Raw genomic sequence first — 16,832 nt, 5'->3', positions numbered from 1 at the left:
AAAAAGAATGATAAACTCCATCAGGTGAGCAGAATAGGAGATGTGACCGTAGTCCCCATACACCAGTCTATGGGAGCTGGCAAAATGACACTGCCTCAACTCCTTTCCTGACTTTCGCAGTTCCTGTCTCACCCGACGCAGGGTAGACCGAGTCTGGCTTGTGAAAGAGGCAAGGTGATTCCCAGACTTCCCTTTCTCCCTCCCGCCTGCCCCCTTTCCTGGCAAGCTGGCATTTTGTTCCCACTATCTTGGGATGCTGTGTACCTTCCTCCTTTCTCCCTGTTGCCCAGCCCCTGCTCTGGGGAATAAAGCATCCAGCAAATGCATGGCAAAGGTAGAATTACCCTACAGATGATGCATAATACATAAGCCTCCCAGCGGATTTGCGTTTTACAGGGGCCTCATGCTTGGAATTGTAGCTCTATCTGGAAAACGTATCTAGGAAAAGTTCTCGGTCAGCAGCCATTAACAGCCTCCGGAGCCTCTCAATTCAGCGTTAGCTTTCAACCGAGGTGGCACAAATCATTGCCCACATCCAGTCTATTGTCTTCCTGACTTTGCAAAGCCAGGCGAAAATAGGATAGGGCGAAGAGATCTTTTCTGTCCATTTCCTTAAGACTTATTCTATATGACATTTTTAGAGCTGGATCAGGGAGAAGTGACTGTTGGTGGGTGCACACGCTCCTTGCCTGGGACTGGCTGTGGGGCTGCCAGGATGGCAATTACTAGTGAGACATCACATGGTTTACATCACCTGCTTATTTGGTAAGGTTCCTCGATGTGGGATGCTAGTTTCGGCCTACTTGGCTCTTACTGCATAGGGCGATCTCAGTTTAATCGGATTCAAGTAACCTGATATACCCTGCGGACAAATTTCATTCAGCTTGTGTCCCCTGGGTTTGGTGTCCGGTTCACAGAGGTCCCTGAAACCATTTTGGGGCCCATGTAAGTTTGATAAGCGGCCATTGTCTCACTCCATTTGCTAACATTTAGGGCAATTTTACCCACAGTCAAACATGGGCATTGTGTGTGATTCTGAGATAAGTTCTGTTGAGAGGCAAATTCTCTTACAGAGACTGAATCCCTCAGAAACAGGTCACGTGACTTCATATTCCCCGCATGGGCAAGAATACCCCTTCTCAGTCCACTGGTCACAGCACTAATTAGCAGACTGTGAGGGCCAACTCCTAAGAGTCATAAACACATTTACTTTAGTACGCAGTGGCGAACAGAATGTGTATTTTACATTTTGACTGGATAGCTGGCAGAAGCATGAGTTCAACTAAATGTAATTTCTAAGAAGGTCAATTAAGTGAATTCTTTTGGCTCAACTCTTCAACCTGGCCTGTTGTCACAGCCCATATTATGCAGCAGCTGGTCCATTATAAATAATTTAAAGATAATATGCAAAATTTTTGGTTGTCTTTCTCCCCTGCCCCACCAAATTCTTTGTACTCTTCTCTTTCCTTTCCCCCTTCCTCCCCCTTCTTTTTTTCTCCCTTCCTCCTTCTTCCCCCCTCCCTCCCTCTCTCCCTTTTTCCTTCTCCCTCTCCTTGTTCTCCGTCTTCCTCTCCCTTTACCTCTCTCTCCCTTACCCCCCATTTCTAGGCTCACCTTTATGTATTTTACCAATTACATAAATAACTGGAGGAGTGGATGAAGTTGTGTGGGGGAAGAGAAAGTGTAATAAATTCACCTCACGAGAAAAACGAAGAACATTCTTTGGGAGAACAGTTTAAAATAATGGAGGAACTGACAGAAACTTGGAAGGATTTCTAACCTGATAAGATTTATGCCACAATGAAAAGGCCTGTGGAAAATAGTAATTATGAAACTAAATTGATTACTAATAATTTGTCTGGCAAATCTTGTAGAGTCCTCAAGGTAAACAAACTGGGTGTTTGTAATTCTGCCTGGACTCACCCTGTTCTCTGCAGCTGGTGGCAGGACGGCTGTGCCACTTATGGCTCATGCACCTGAGACAGGGGTATTGATGTATTTTCAGGCCTCATTTGCTGTGGAATTTGGTTTTCCCTTTCCCAGAGGTGACTAATCAGAGGTAGCCTCCTGCTTTAGGCCTAGAGATGGATTATGTATTGTGTTATGTAATGTACTTCTAAATAATTTCAAACATACTTTTTAAAAGATGATTTTTAAAATTGAATGAAAAAATCATAGCATCTGAAGTAAAACCCCTACATGGAATGTCGATTTTAACTCATCTTTTCACGATTAAACCTTTACTGCTTAAGGTCTGCTGCGGATTCAGGAAAATATGTATACCAGTTTTTGAAGTCTGTGGCCTTGGCTATAATTTGTCACTGGCGGAGTACCTGTGGCCAAGTAGTATTTTTGTGAGTGACAGAGAAGAGTTGCCTTTAGTACTTTCAGATTCTTTTCTAAAGAGTAGACTCTCTTGGAAAGTGGGAAGTGTATCACACTCTCAGCAGGAAAAAAAAAAAGTGCACTTGTAGCTTTTTTTTTTTTTTTCCCCTCTTCTTCTGCCTTTTAGAATCTTTGCCAAGAACTGGAAGCGAAGTTTTATGAAGGGACTTTCAATTGGGAAAGCGTCAAACAGCACGATGCGGCCAGCCTGCTGAAGCTGTTCATCCGGGAGCTGCCCCAGCCGCTGCTCAGTGTGGAGTATCTCAGAGCCTTTCAAGCCGTCCAGCGTAAGTGCCATCTCTCGTTGAGGCAGCCCTGGTGCTGTGCCATCCATATTAATTGTTTTAATGACACTTTGCCTCGCAAAGAATATAACCGGATATATTCGGAGAGACGTATTGACTCTCTGTCAACGACAGTTCACATGACCTACATTGTTGTCCTTTTCCTTTATAAATACACGTCTCTGAGTAAATGGATGACAGAATGTTCTCGTCAGGTACAGATTAATTGTATGCCCATTAAGCCGTACAATATATTTTCTTGTTAAAACCTGAAACTTCACATTTCTTTCATAATAGAATGAGTCACGTAAGATCTGATACATTTTTCTTGCCAAGCGTTAAAAGCAACACTTACTGGGGAAGCTGTGGATTAACAGTTATCATAAACGCACAAGGAGATGGGGCAGAGTCTGTGATTATTTCCTGAGACATTAGGTTCTGAAATTGCCACGCAGAAACATGGAACAAATTATTTGGCTGTCTCCTTGGAGGAGGGCTACAGACTTCTTCTACTTTGCCATTTTGTGGTCTTGGGCAAGCTCCAAATTAAGGTCTCGAATAGTTCTTGATTCTTTTCCAGTGAGCACAGAGATCTTACAAGGGTTATGTACTGCTGTAATTATTCCTTTTAGTCTAGAGGCCATCAAAAAAGGAAACATGGCATCACCGTATGGTAAAGACTGTATCTTTAACTTCCCAACTGGGGCACTTTGAGAGGGAAGGGGTGCCACTATTGGTGATTATGGTGAGCTACAATGGCCACCAGGACTGTTCCGGGCTATTCTAATTTTTTTTTTTAATTGAGATATAATTGACCTTCAACATTAAGTGCAGCAGAATGGTTCAATATTTGTACCTATTGTGAAGTGATCATCTCAATAAGTCTGGTTAACACCCATCACCACACATAGTCACAGAATTTTTTTTTCTTGCGATGAGAACTTTTTAGATTACTCTCTTAGCAACTTCCAAATATGCAACATATTGGTATTCTCTGTAGTTGTCATGCTGTACGTTACGTCCCGATGACTTAACTATTTTATAACTAGAAGTTTGTACCTTTTGACGCCCTTCACCTATTTTGCCCACTCCCCTCCCCCCCAGCTTCTACCAATTGCTCTGTATCTATGAACTTATTTTTTGTTTTGTTTTGTTGTTTGTTTTCTGAGATCCCACATATAAGTGAAATTATATGGTATTTGTCTTTGTCTTATTTTACTTGGTATAATGCCCTTAAGTTTCATTCACGTTGTTGTAAATGGAAAGATTTCTTTTTTTATGAATAATATTCCATCATGTCCAGCCTATTCTGAGTAATATTCCATTGTTTTCCAGGCTATTCTTAAAGCATGTAATATTGAGATGATTCCCATGTGTCATCTCATATCATTTCTTCAGAATTTCTAAGGGAGACATGACTGAAATGATCTTGAGTTTAAAATATTTATAATAGTTAAGTCATGCTGTTTTGCATACATTATTTGGATACAGATTCCAGGACAAATCGATTCCTAAAGAACAAAATGCCAGAATGACTCCAAATATCCATGAGTATTACTTCCATGGGTCAAGGGTCACTAAAAATCATAACTATCAATGATAATCACGTGCCTCTTCGACTCAACCGTTGCTGGTTGGTGTTCTGATTCATTCCACAGACATTTATAGAACACTTCCTGTGTTCCAGGCTCCGTTTTACGTCTTCCAATTGGAATTGATGGACTCTCACCACGTGATTTGTCCACTCACCAGTGAAGAAACAACCTTCACTGTTGCAGACGCTCCCTGACACCATACCGTGGAAGGGCCAACTTTCTGTGTCTCTTCATTGGGGAATAATTATCACACAGGAGTTAAAATTATTTCCAAAGCACTGTTGTGTGTCTGCAAACATAAGGCCGCTCATCATATGATCACAGTTGGAAGTGAGCATTCCGAGAGAAAGCTCTAGCTCGGCAGCTGCTTCTCCTGATCTCTCTCAAACACACTCTCAAGAATGCTCGCTGCTCAGTTGTTGTGTCTTAAATTTCACAGTGATGTTTATGCCAAATAACTTTTTTCTTACAAAATGATAAAAAAGAAGTAAAAAAAATGTGTGGTAAAGAAAAAGAGTTCAGATTTATTTAATCTGTCTGCAGATCTTCCAACCAGGAAGCAACAACTCCAGGCTTTGAACCTTCTTGTCATCCTCCTGCCTGATGCAAACAGAGACATGCTTAAGGTCAGTGGATTCATTTACATTAAATATCCCTCCGAACTCAGCAGAGTCATTGCTTGTTGTTGGTCGCAAAACACTGTGATGTTTTCATGGAAATGTTCCTTAGTTAAGTCTATGAAGAGAAGACTGACTTTTAAAGATAGATGGTGGAAGTTTTTAACTCTTTGTTAGTGTATTTACAAGGCTGGTCACGTTGATAGTATTATCAGGTGTTTGATTTTTGCTGCAATGCTTCTACCAAAACCAGGGAGTGAGGCTCATTTTTTTTTTTTCATAGAAACAGGGGTACTTTTGGTTTTTCCTTTTTATTTTTCTACATTTTGCAATTTTTTTTAAAAAAGCATGTAGTAAGTTGAAAAATGGATGTTTAAAAAGAAAGTTGTAAGGGGCGCCTGGGTGGCACAGCGGTTAAGCGTCTGCCTTCGGCTCAGGGCGTGATCCCGGCGTTATGGGATCGAGCCCCACATCAGGCTCCTCCGCTATGAGCCGGCTTCTTCCTCTCCCACTCCCCCTGCTTGTGTTCCCTCTCTCACTGGCTGTCTCTATCTCTGTCGAATAAATAAAAATAAAATCTTTAAAAAAAAAAAAAAAAGTTGTAAGGCTCATCCAGTAAAACCTACTGTTGCCTAAAGATATATTTGTAGTTGTAAGCAGTAGAGTTTGAAAGAAGTCATGATGATGATTTTGAGATGTTTGGTTAGCCAAAAGATAGACCAACTCCAACAAATTCTAGTTATTTCTCCAAGGGCTCACCCTGAGTTCTTGATTTACATCATCATTTCAAAGTGATTTGGTCTATGATTTAATACCATTTATTATAAGCATTGTCAGAGGCTTTTATAATAATCAGTGGATTGTTCCACATTGATTTATTTTCTTAACAGCAAAAGTTTTTAGGGTAGTTGTAAAGGTTTAGCTATGAACTTACGAAAGAAAAAGGAAACTTCTAAAATAGAATTTAGGAAGAGTATTTACCTTAAGTTTTGCCATTGCCCTGAAAAATTGTTTTTATAAAGTTAATGGTAGAGAACCCTTGCCCCTTTACCCCCTACATTTCTTTCTATTTAAAATGAAAAATCATGCCAAGAAATTTCATGTCAAGAAAACAAAACCAGTTGGTAAATCTTGAAAGTTTTTCCTGTACCTCATTAAGACTCCTTGAACTGAAACTAGGTGATATTTTTTCATGCCTATGGAATGAATGTTAATACTCAACTTTTCTGGATGAAAGAGTTTATGAGGATTACTGGAGTAAAATCCCTGCATCTCTACAGGAGAACTTCCAAAGAGTTATTCCCTTTACTAAGTCAGGAAGAAAAAAAAAAAAAAAAAGTCTTTTGCTTCACTGATTGTTACAGGCTGAGAAGGCAGCCTTAGGTGTTGTGTTGTTTTGGAGACAGAGGCCAGCTCCAGAAAGGGTTACATTTAAACATTGTATGACCAGGGTTGCTGTGTAAGGGTAGATTGTGGCTGAAATAGGACAGCGTGGAGACTGATTTCCAGTTGGTTTGTCAGCTGTGCCCTGACACACAGTCCTAAAAGAGAAATTTAATCCATCTTTTTCTTATTCACATGGAGGTACCTGTCTGTGATGGCTCTGTGAATGACCAGTATAAGGCAGGCATTGAAAGACACATGATTTACTTCAAACATGTCTGCATGCAAATGAGTTCAAATAATTGTGAGAGGAAACACTTATTCCAGTATGGTTTCTATTGGGCAAGGCTGGTCTACAACTCAGTTTTGGAATTTGCCTTCAGAGTCCCAGGCACGGTCTTTTGAAAATTCTGTTTGAAGAGATATATTTTTTTAAATTTTAGAATAGCTTTAATTTTTGCATATAAGGTTACTGGGAGTACAATTTTATAAATCAAGTGGGAAATACTTTCTTGGGATAAAAAATTGGAAAACGCAAAAAAATGTAAATGTCATAAGTAAGTCAGCTTTATTTAAGAGCTTAATCAGCTAGCCTTGACGAATGTTTCAGACGGGAATTCTAATAATAGAAACACTGAAACCGGAATACCATATGTACAAGAAAATAAACCATTTACATTTAGTTCAGAGTGAAGGAAAACTCTTATTACAAGGTAATTTCAGGAAGCTTAATGCAAACTTCTCCAATTTTTACGAGCGTGGTATCACTCTTTCAGTTGCTGTTTGGAGGAATGGGATCATGTGCATGACCTTTGTAGACTCCTACTACAGCACACCGAAGGGTTAGGAGCCACTGCGTGAAGCACCATGTCCTACTTTAAGCCTAAAGAGACAGATGTCTGGGCAAACTGCTTGGCTGGGATTTTTTTTTTTTTTTTTTGACCTTGGATTATTGTATATTTGGATCATGATCATAACTACTTTTGACTTGGAGGATTAATGAAGACCGGTATCAAGATAGCAGTTGGGAGATCCGCATTAATATAATTATTGGTGTTTATTTATCTATTTTTATTTATTTTTAGGAAGTTAGCTATATACACTGTCTTGCTCAGTCCTGGCAGGCTGGGAGATTAGTATTCCTGTTTTACGAGTAATAACACTTTAAAGGGCAGAGATGTCAAAGGTTACCCTAAGATCTCACCTAGCAAATAAGTAACTGTGCTGGGATTCAAACTGGCTTTCAGGGAGTGGGTCCAGTGAGACTTACGTAATACCAGACTAGTGGTAGATACTTTTTTTTTTTTTTTTTTAGGGGTGGGGGTAGGGGCACAGGGAGAGAGGGAGAGAGAGAATCTTAAGCAGGCTCCATGCCCCTCGTGGAGCTCAGCGTTGGGGCTCAATCTCATGACTGTGAGCTGAAATCAAGAGTGGGACACTTAACCGACTGAGCCACCGAGGAGTCCCGATACTTTTTAAAAAGGTCAGTTCTTCTATTTTGGGTAAAGAGAAAATATATCTGAAGATGAAGTGCTTTCAGGAAAGGCAAGGCTAACATTTTATTAATTTCATATCTACATACACAGAAACACACACATTCTAATATGATAGTAATGGTTTGAATAATCTTATTGCATATGTGCACCCAATTAAAGTGGTTTATTACCTAATCTCTGTAATTTATGCTTTGTAAAGAAAGAGATACATTGGTCCCTGAATAATTATTCTGGTCTCTGGAACAAAATTAAAAATTTTTCCCCAAACTTCACCAATTAATCTTTGTCCTCATTTGAGAAGGTATTCTTACTATATAACCTATGCTTGGATTGCAATTTAACTTTCTGAGAGCTGTACCAGAAATTAGATACATAAATCTTACTGTTAGATACTGAGGCTGTGCCTTTAGTTTGTTTCAAATTTTTGAAGTCTATATAGCAGCTAACCTTGATTTAAGATCCACCTGTTAACCCAGGAATTTTTTCCCCCTAAATCTTGTGAGAGATGAACAGTTTCTTTTTGTTTTTTTCTTTTTCTACTTCAGTATAGTTTATTTGACCCCTTTCAGGTTGGGATTTTAAGCTAAATATGAAAACATCATTCTTTCTGTAGTTAAGAGTTCAGAAACAAAAGCCAATAGACCTTCTCCACCATTCGCTAGCTCTATGATCTCTGGTACGTTACTTAAGTTCTCTTACACCTTGTTTCCTCATCTATACAATGGGAATGACTACAGCCTCTCTCTCCAGTAAGGATTAAGTGAGATAATGTCGAGGATGTGCTTAAAACAATGCCTCACTCACAGAGAATGTCGAATACTTGTTGTTGTTACTGTTCTAGACCAAAATTAATTCAAGGAAGAAGGCAAAAAAGAACTTAAAGCCTTAAGTCCTGTCAGGAGGAGGGCGATCGAAGTTGCCTGTGGCTGTTACAGAGGGCAGGCTCAGAGCACACAGGAGCGTTGGCAGTAGAGGTGGGAGGTGGGTGGTATCAAAATGAGCATAAGCCAGCTTGTTCTGGTGAAAAGTTCCTTTTTATTTACACATTCAGTTTTGTTGTTTCTTTTTTTTTTTAGGTTCTTCAGCTTTATTTTATTTTATTTTATTTTATTTTATTTTATTTTATTTTATTTTATTTTATTTTATTTTATTTTATTTGACAGAGAAACAGCCAGTGAGAGAGGGAACACAAGCAGGGGGAGTGGGAGAGGAAGAAGCAGGCTCCCAGCAGAGGAGCCTGATGTGGGGCTTGATCCCAGGACTCTGGGATCACGCCCTGAGCCGAAGGCAGATGCTTAACGACTGAGCCACCCAGGCGCCCCTACACATTCAGTTTTTTTTTTTTAATCCAATTTTTTTTTTAAGATTTTATTTATTCGACAGAGATAGAGACAGCCAGTGAGAGAGGGAACACAAGCAGGGGGAGTGGGAGAGGAAGAAGCAGGCTCATAGCGGAGGAGCCTGATGTGGGGCTCGATCCCACAACGCCGGGATCACGCCCTGAGCCGAAGGCAGACGCTTAACCGCTGTGCCACCCAGGCGCCCCTACACATTCAGTTTTTAAAAACTCTTCTCTTGGTCTCTCTTCCTCCCCTCATTCCTCCACATGACAGTCTCCATTCTTTTTAGATCTCATGTCCGCTCGCTATTGAGTACCTTAAAGCACATGAAACTGAGGTTAGATGAGCCTTTCTAAGGGGAATTTTTTTAAATTTAATTCTTAAAGATAGAAGTGAAGCACTTCCTGAAGCAAGTGAATATTTGTAGGCTATTTGAAACTGCTTTTCAGTGCCCCATAGCTCCTGTAGGCTCTATGTCTGACGCTTCTCCGTTCCTCTCCCCACTGCCGAGTTCAGATGTGTGTGCTGTCTGCCTCATTCCCCTGTGCCATAGCCCTTCACAGAACAAAGCACCACCTCAGGGTGCTAACCAAACGGAGAAGCTTTGATGGCAAGGCCCATTGAATGTAGCTAGCCGACTGTGGTTATTATGCATAACTTGCTTGTTTTTAACTAAGTAAAAATCCCATATGCGACAGTGCTTTAATCTCTTATCTTCATGAAAACACAAATCTCCCAAGAGTCATTTCTGTTCCAGGCCCTGCTTGAATTTCTCCAAAGAGTAATAGACAATAGAGAGAAAAATAAGATGACAACCATGAATGTAGCAATGGTCATGGCCCCAAATCTCTTCATGTGTCACACGTTGGGTTTGAAGTCCAGCGAACAGCGAGAATTTGTAATGGCGGCTGGGACAGCTAGTATCATGCACTTAATGATTAAGCATCAACAACTTCTGTGGACAGTAAGTGTATATTTTTAAGCTCTGTTAATGAGTGGTGATACTTAATTTCTAAAGTCTTTTTAGGGTTAGATTTTCTATAAAAAGGGAACCAATAGAGGTAATTTTCAGTGCAATTTGGAAAAATGAATGTCCATACACCTGAAACTAATATAACACTGTAAGTTAACTACACTGGAATTAAAATAAAAAAAATTAATGTCCACTTATTAAATCTCAATTTTTTAAATACCAGCATTATTTCGTTGTTTCAATTGGGTAACTCCTAAAATATTTTATTTTTGCTAATGTAATTTCTGAGGATCAGTTTTTCCTAGATTATTGCTAGATACCTGTCAGCTCTTATTGGTGAATTTTTCTTTCTCTTTTGAGGTGAGGCTGGTTTTTAGAAGGGACTGCAGGTTAACTAAAGGCTAGGTTGTTGACAGGTGGCTGCTAAAGGGACCAACCATCAGGGTGGTGGCCTCTAATGCCAGTCACCTCAAGCAGTCTCTAATCTTGGCGTATAAGGCATAGAAGATGGCCACTATGTCCTTGAACTTCACCAGGCCTCTTTTTGAACCTCACTTACACAATGGGAGGTAAATTACTTCGTGTGTGAGCTCTGTACTCATGGTGAATGAATAATACGATGCATTTTTTTGCATATTTAATGAATAGTGCATGTAAAATAGCATAGTCTTATGAAATGGCCAAAACCTTTACTTCTCTCCACATTTAAAACATAAAGATAATTATTTCCATAGTTCAAAAATGGTGCCACTTCTTTTTCCTCCCCAAACTTAATTTTATTTCTCCGTAGATTCCCAAGTTTATTGTCAACCAAGTGAGGAAGCAAAATACTGAAAATCATAAAAAAGATAAAAAAGCCATGAAGAAATTGCTGAAGAAAATGGCTTATGACCGAGAAAAATACGAAAAGCAAGATAAGAGTACAAGTGATGTAAGAAAAACTTGAAGATATGTATTTATGCAGATTCAGTGCTGTTTTTACTATCACACACACGAGAAAGAGTTTCATATGTTTCTGTAGTGGTAGGACTTTCTACACACTTACTGGGCCTTGGTACTACTTATAAGTTGAAAGCCTCAATAAGGGTAACTGTGCTTCTACTAATGATCAGTATTAACGGTTGCTCAGGTGTTGGTGACTCAGCATATGAGCTGTTAAAGGGGAACAAAGGAAAAGAAAAGACCAGAACGTCTCAACACACACCCACCCCCCCCAACACACAAAGGACTCTGTGGAGACTGCAGTTGCCCACTGAATGTGTAATCTCTTCGGAGTAAAGAGTCCCTGTGTGAACCACTCATCTGTTTTCTTCAATTTTCTCATCTGTAAAATGGGGAAAAAGAACTAACTCAGAAAAACATATAGGTCAATGGTTGGGTTACGCCTAGGATCCTTCCCGGGTTTCAGGAGGTACGGAAATGGTTCTTCATTGGATCACCAGAAGAATTTGGTGAGATTTATGTTGGAATGAAGAAAATTAAAATGTTTCAAAAAAGAAATATCTACATATCAGCATTTATGAACTGCTGTAAGATATATTAAGAATTAGGTTTAAAATAATATACGTAAAAACACATCTATGAAGTGAGTTACCAAAGCTCTAACTTGAAATCCTGAAATGAAAGGGTTTCTATTGTTCTGTTTACGGTGGAGACACCCCCCCCCCTACCAGCACCACCATTGAAGTTATTCAGTTATATGCTGACATCTTGTGGAATAATATGGAAATGCAATTATCAGCTTGTGATTTTTTTTTTTTTTTTTTTTTGGCTTTGGCCTACTTAGGGATCTAGTCGTTGTAAAAAGTATATAAATATATTCTATATTATGGCTCTCACAATTACAAAATAACGTTTTTTGGCATGAAATATTTTTGGTCCATTTTTAAGTATCTTTAAGAACATAAAATTTAATAAAGGGGAATTGTAGCTAGTGTTATATTTTTTTGAGAAAGGGCTTGATAATGTCATACATTAGAAAGGATCTTTGACATGCCATTTTTGCTTAACTTAGAACATTTTATTTCCTCTAAACCATTACAAATATGTGAATATCATCATGTTTCGTAGCTCTGCTTGTTCATATTAACTTAGTTGACTTTATAGCCCCGTCTTTTTTATACCGTGACTCTCTGAGGTACGTTATCTATCTGAGGACACATTTACCCTGTACCTTTTAAATAACAAAACCTCAGGCAAAAAAATTTAAAAGTTGTGTTTTGGAGATGAAACGTTGACTTGATTTTGTTATTTACAGAGAATTTGTGTTAACTTGGATTTCTTAGTTGGCCTGGGAATTATCCCTGTACTAGTTCGACGCCATATTGTCATTTGAAAGCTTGGGATTGAAACCTGGATTTAAATCTCTATTTTATCATGGATTAGCTGTTACTCAGTCTCTCTGAGTTCTGTGTTTCTCTTCTGAGAAATTCAGCGTTTCTTTTCACGAGATGCTACTACCTGCCTCCTTGGCACGGAGCCCCCACCCCTGTCAGGTGTTCACAGACAGAGAAGGCTGGTGCTCACCCACAGGGAGCTGGGAGAGTGGCCCAGAGGCTTGAGCTCACAGCCGCCACCAGTGTGACGGAAGCCTGAGCGGGGTGCCCTGGGCTACAAATCAGGAAGTGGGCATCAGAGAGGCTTCTCTGGGAAGTAGAGCTGAGATGTGAAGAACACGTAGGTGTTATTTAGGCAGAAAATTGCATAGAGAGGTATCAATAGTAGAGGAAGCTTCCTGGTGGAGTGGTAACCCCTAGGTAATCATGACCCATGATGTCCTTTTGTTTGAAAAATTTCAGTCACTTGCCAGAATTTTGTTGAAGGTACTTTAATTTTAATAGGGAGAATAACAACACACAGAAAACAATTACAGAGCAACAACAGTGATGTTATTGGATAGAACATGGGCCATCTGCTTTGTGATTAGCCTCCCAGTCCCATTTGGTCTTGTTAGTTTATGTTTCTTTACTTCTCCCCCCTCCCCAAATCATTTGAATGTGTAGCATGAGATTATGGAGCATAAAATCGCCTAGGTTATTTTATTTATTTGCTACGCAACTATTTAATGTATGGCTATCATGTGCCAGGCACTGTTCTAGGCACCTGAAATACATTATTAAACAAAATAGATGAAGATTGCTGTTCTTGTGCAGCTGAAATTCTATAACTAAAAATTAATAAGTAAATTACATAGTATGTGGTAAGTGCTCTAAAAATAATAAAAATAGCCCACCAAAAGGGAATTGAGAGAGGGAGCCCCTTGCAATATTCAGTTGGGTGGTCTAGGTATTATTCATTTGTATGAAGATGGGAAGGGGGGACAGGGAGCCAAGCTGGATGTATTTCTCAGGAAGCACAGAAAGAATAGTCTGTCAAAAGCCTTTTGGCAGAAACTTGCTTGAGGTATTTGAGGACCAGCAAGGAGTGCTTTGTGACCCGACTGGAGCTGGCAAGGGAGACGGCAGTATGAGATTGAAATCGCAGGGACCATTGGACCAATAGATTACATAGGCTATCTTTAAGAATTTGAGTTTATCTTGAGTGAAGTGGAGCCATTGCAGGATTTGAGCAAAAGCTTGAAAATCTATGTTTTAAAATGTTCCCTTGGACTATTGGGTTGAGAATAGACTCTAGGAGAGCCAGCATAGATGGGGAGACCATGTAAGAGGGTGAGGTCCATGTCTTAATCCAAGTGAGAGACCAGGATATTAGCAGTGGAGGTGATATGGTCAGATTCTCTGTCTCTTGAAGTTAGAGCCATTAGAATTCCTTCGAGTCGAAATGATATGAGTTGTAAGAGAAAGAAGTAAACAGTGACTCCAAGGTGTTTGGCCCAAGAAATTGAAAGGATGGAATTGCCCCTTCAACAGGGAAGGGGCAGGAAGATTGAGTGTGAGATTTGTGTTAGAAAAGTAAGTAGAGATGTTTGAGGGTGTTTGGTGGGAAAATTAGATCGGAGGGGCCATTGAGGTACATGGAGGAGCAGGGGCAGAAGGAAGGCCAGAATGGCTTCTGGCGGGAGCCAGGCTTCTGTTCTGAGGAAAGTCTTGACTCCAGGAGTTACAGGATTATTTTTGCCTTTTTTTAAAGGTTTTATTTATTTGTCAGAGAGAGAGAGAGAGAGAGAGCGCGTGTGCACACAAGCAGGGAGAGCAGCAGGCAGAGGGAGAAGCAGACTCCCTGCTGGGGATGGAGCTTGACTCAGGGCTTGATCCCAGGACCTTGGGATCATGACGTGAGCTGAAGGCAGATGCTTAACCCACTGAGCCACCCAGGCGTCCCTATATTTGCATTTTAAAATCATTGCTATGATGTCAGGCGAAGGAAAGTTTGGAGCAGTGAAAAATAGGAGGTTAGGTGGGAGATGCCAGCAAATTTCATCGCTGATGGGAGTACATAAATTGGTAGAATCCCTCTGGAGAGCAGTTGGCATGTGGCAAAGACCCGAAAACCATGCTCCTCATAGAATTCAGAAATTCCTTCAAAGGGAGTAATAAGATGAATATGTAAAGAGTTATGCTTAAGTTCATTGCCATATTCTTGATACTGGCGAGAATTAGAAGTAGCCCAAAAGGATACAATTGGTTACATTTGTTATAATATATTTATGTAGTGAAATATCATGGGAATACAAGTGTATATATTGACATTGGAAGATACTCTTAGTTTGTTAAAGAAAAGTTACAAATTAGTGAATATTGCCATATTTGTAAGGGGTAATAATTATCATGAGGTCAGGCATAGTGCTAAACATTTGCAAACATCATCTCATTTAATAGATAGAGGAGTTTAATTGAAGTATACGGTTTTATTGTCTCTTTTTTTTTTTTTTATAGATGAGGAAAGTGAGCATCAGCAATCTTAAATAACTTACTGAAAGTTATCTAGATAGGAAGTGGGCAGCTGGAATTTGAAACCCAATCTGGATGACCTTAAATCTGGGTCTCTTTAGTCTTATTCTCTATTTTCTTATAGGGCACAAAAAAACTCTGAGAAGGATATGTACCCCAGTGCTGGGCTAATGTGTAGTAATACAGTGAACGTGCATTACCGCCATTACTAACATGGGTTTAATAGATAGCTTTTAACACAGTCCTGGGCAATGCCAAGACCCAGCAATGGGAATGGAAGGAGGGTTAGACGCAAGCCAGGAGGACCCACAAGATGTGGAAACTAATGGGATATGAAGAATGTAGAATGAGAAATCTAGAATGACTTGCTGATTTGACTCTCAATGATTTTCTCATTGAGAAAATGAGGTAGGAACAGCCTTTGATGAGGTAGTCAGTTTTTGACATTTGTAGTTGACTTGTCTGTGTGAACGTGCTTTGGCTACAAGGGCCTGAAGCTCAGAAAGAGGCCAAAGCTGGAGGTGTGGTTTTGGGACTAGCAGAGAGATTGCCCTTGAAGCCAAAGACAGCAATATTTTAGTGGTGGGCCATGGGAGAGGGGCTGGTAAAAGAGGCCAAGAAATAATAGGAAGTCAGAGGAAGTGGAAGATTATAGAGTCTCAGAAGCCCAGGGAGGGAGACTAGGTAAGTAAATGAACTTGGTTAGTAGTACCCCATGCTAGAGAGAGGTTGAGTAAGGTTAACATTGGACAGAGGTCCAGTGCATTTTGCATTTGAAAGGTCACTTCTGACTTTCTCCAAAGCATTGTCAGTATCTATTGATGGAAGAAGCCAGATTGTCAGGCATTGAAGAGGGAAATGACAAGAGACTGTAGATCATAAAAATTCATCAAGGTAATATTTTTTAAAGCATTCTGTATGCTATTAATGCTAACTATATATAATCAGGATTCATGCGATTGAGACATGCTTGACTAGATAAATTAATTGTTTGAACCAGGTTTTAAGGGACACAATCTACTTAATAAGACAAATGTTTTTAATGACTACAGCATATTAATTTTTTGATACAAATGTGAATTTCTCGCGTCCTAAAGACACATCAATTGCAGCAGGAGGAAACACTTGGTGAAAACAACAAAATTGTAGACCATTAAAAATAACCATTTTGTGATAGCCTTCAACTTGCAGTTGGGATTGATATTACACACACACACACACACACACAAGTGCACACACACCACATCACATACCAGAAGTCATGTGGCTTGAGGCTATAGTTCTAGCTCTGCCATCAACGAGACATTAATGCCAAATCATTTTATCTCTCTGGGCCTCACTTTCCTCTGTAAGATGAGGGTAAGACCAGATTAATGCTGTCTCATCCAAAGTGTGCAATACGGTTATCTGTAGTAGTATTTTTATAAAACATGACTGGGCCACCCCCTGGATCCAGAGTCAGAATCTCTCAGAGCAGGACCTTGCCATGTGTCTTGTATAAAAACTGTAAGTATGATTCCCCCCCATTTGGTATGTATGTGTTTGTAAACATATATTTAATTGTATTATGGAATTTTTCTTACCTCTACATGAAAACAGAGTAGTATATGAACCCCATAAACCCGTGACCAATAATCAGACTGTTTTTCTAATCTCATTCCATCCTGTCTCCCACACTTTGTTTCCTTTTAGTATTTTTTTGGAAATCACAGACATGTCATCATTTCGCCCATAATTACCTCAAATTGCAGCTCTGCCTAGTAAGGGTCTAGGGCAGCTTTGATGAGCATCTGGTTATGAGTTGTGGAATCATGCAGGTTTCCAGTCCATTGTGGACTTTGATCTGTATGATTTTTCTACTGTCATTCAGGCTCACCTTTCAAAGTAAAGGGAAGCTGTACATTTCTTT

The 16,832-nt window shown here is 39.7% G+C and overlaps 1 protein-coding gene across 3 annotated transcripts in view; it reads left to right on the top strand.

Annotated features, from left to right (window-relative positions):
• Nucleotides 1-16,832, top strand: part of ARHGAP18 (Rho GTPase activating protein 18) — a 189,293-nt gene that overhangs the window by 160,182 nt on the left and 12,279 nt on the right. For all 3 annotated transcript variants that reach the window (XM_087865480.1, XM_045805575.2, XM_045805576.2), the window contains 4 exons: nt 2,513-2,672; nt 4,808-4,890; nt 9,858-10,064; nt 10,864-11,004. In XM_087865480.1, the coding sequence (XP_087721606.1) occupies nt 2,513-2,672; nt 4,808-4,890; nt 9,858-10,064; nt 10,864-11,004 (591 nt within the window). The remainder of the gene's footprint in view (nt 1-2,512; nt 2,673-4,807; nt 4,891-9,857; nt 10,065-10,863; nt 11,005-16,832) is intronic.

The sequence above is a fragment of the Ursus americanus genome, chromosome 11 (assembly GCF_024610735.1).
Source record: "Ursus americanus isolate L20-20 chromosome 11, mUrsAme1.1.p, whole genome shotgun sequence".
Lineage (NCBI taxonomy): Eukaryota > Metazoa > Chordata > Mammalia > Carnivora > Ursidae > Ursus > Ursus americanus.
Note: the sequence above shows the minus strand (reverse complement) of the source record. Positions and strands in the feature narration are given on the sequence as shown.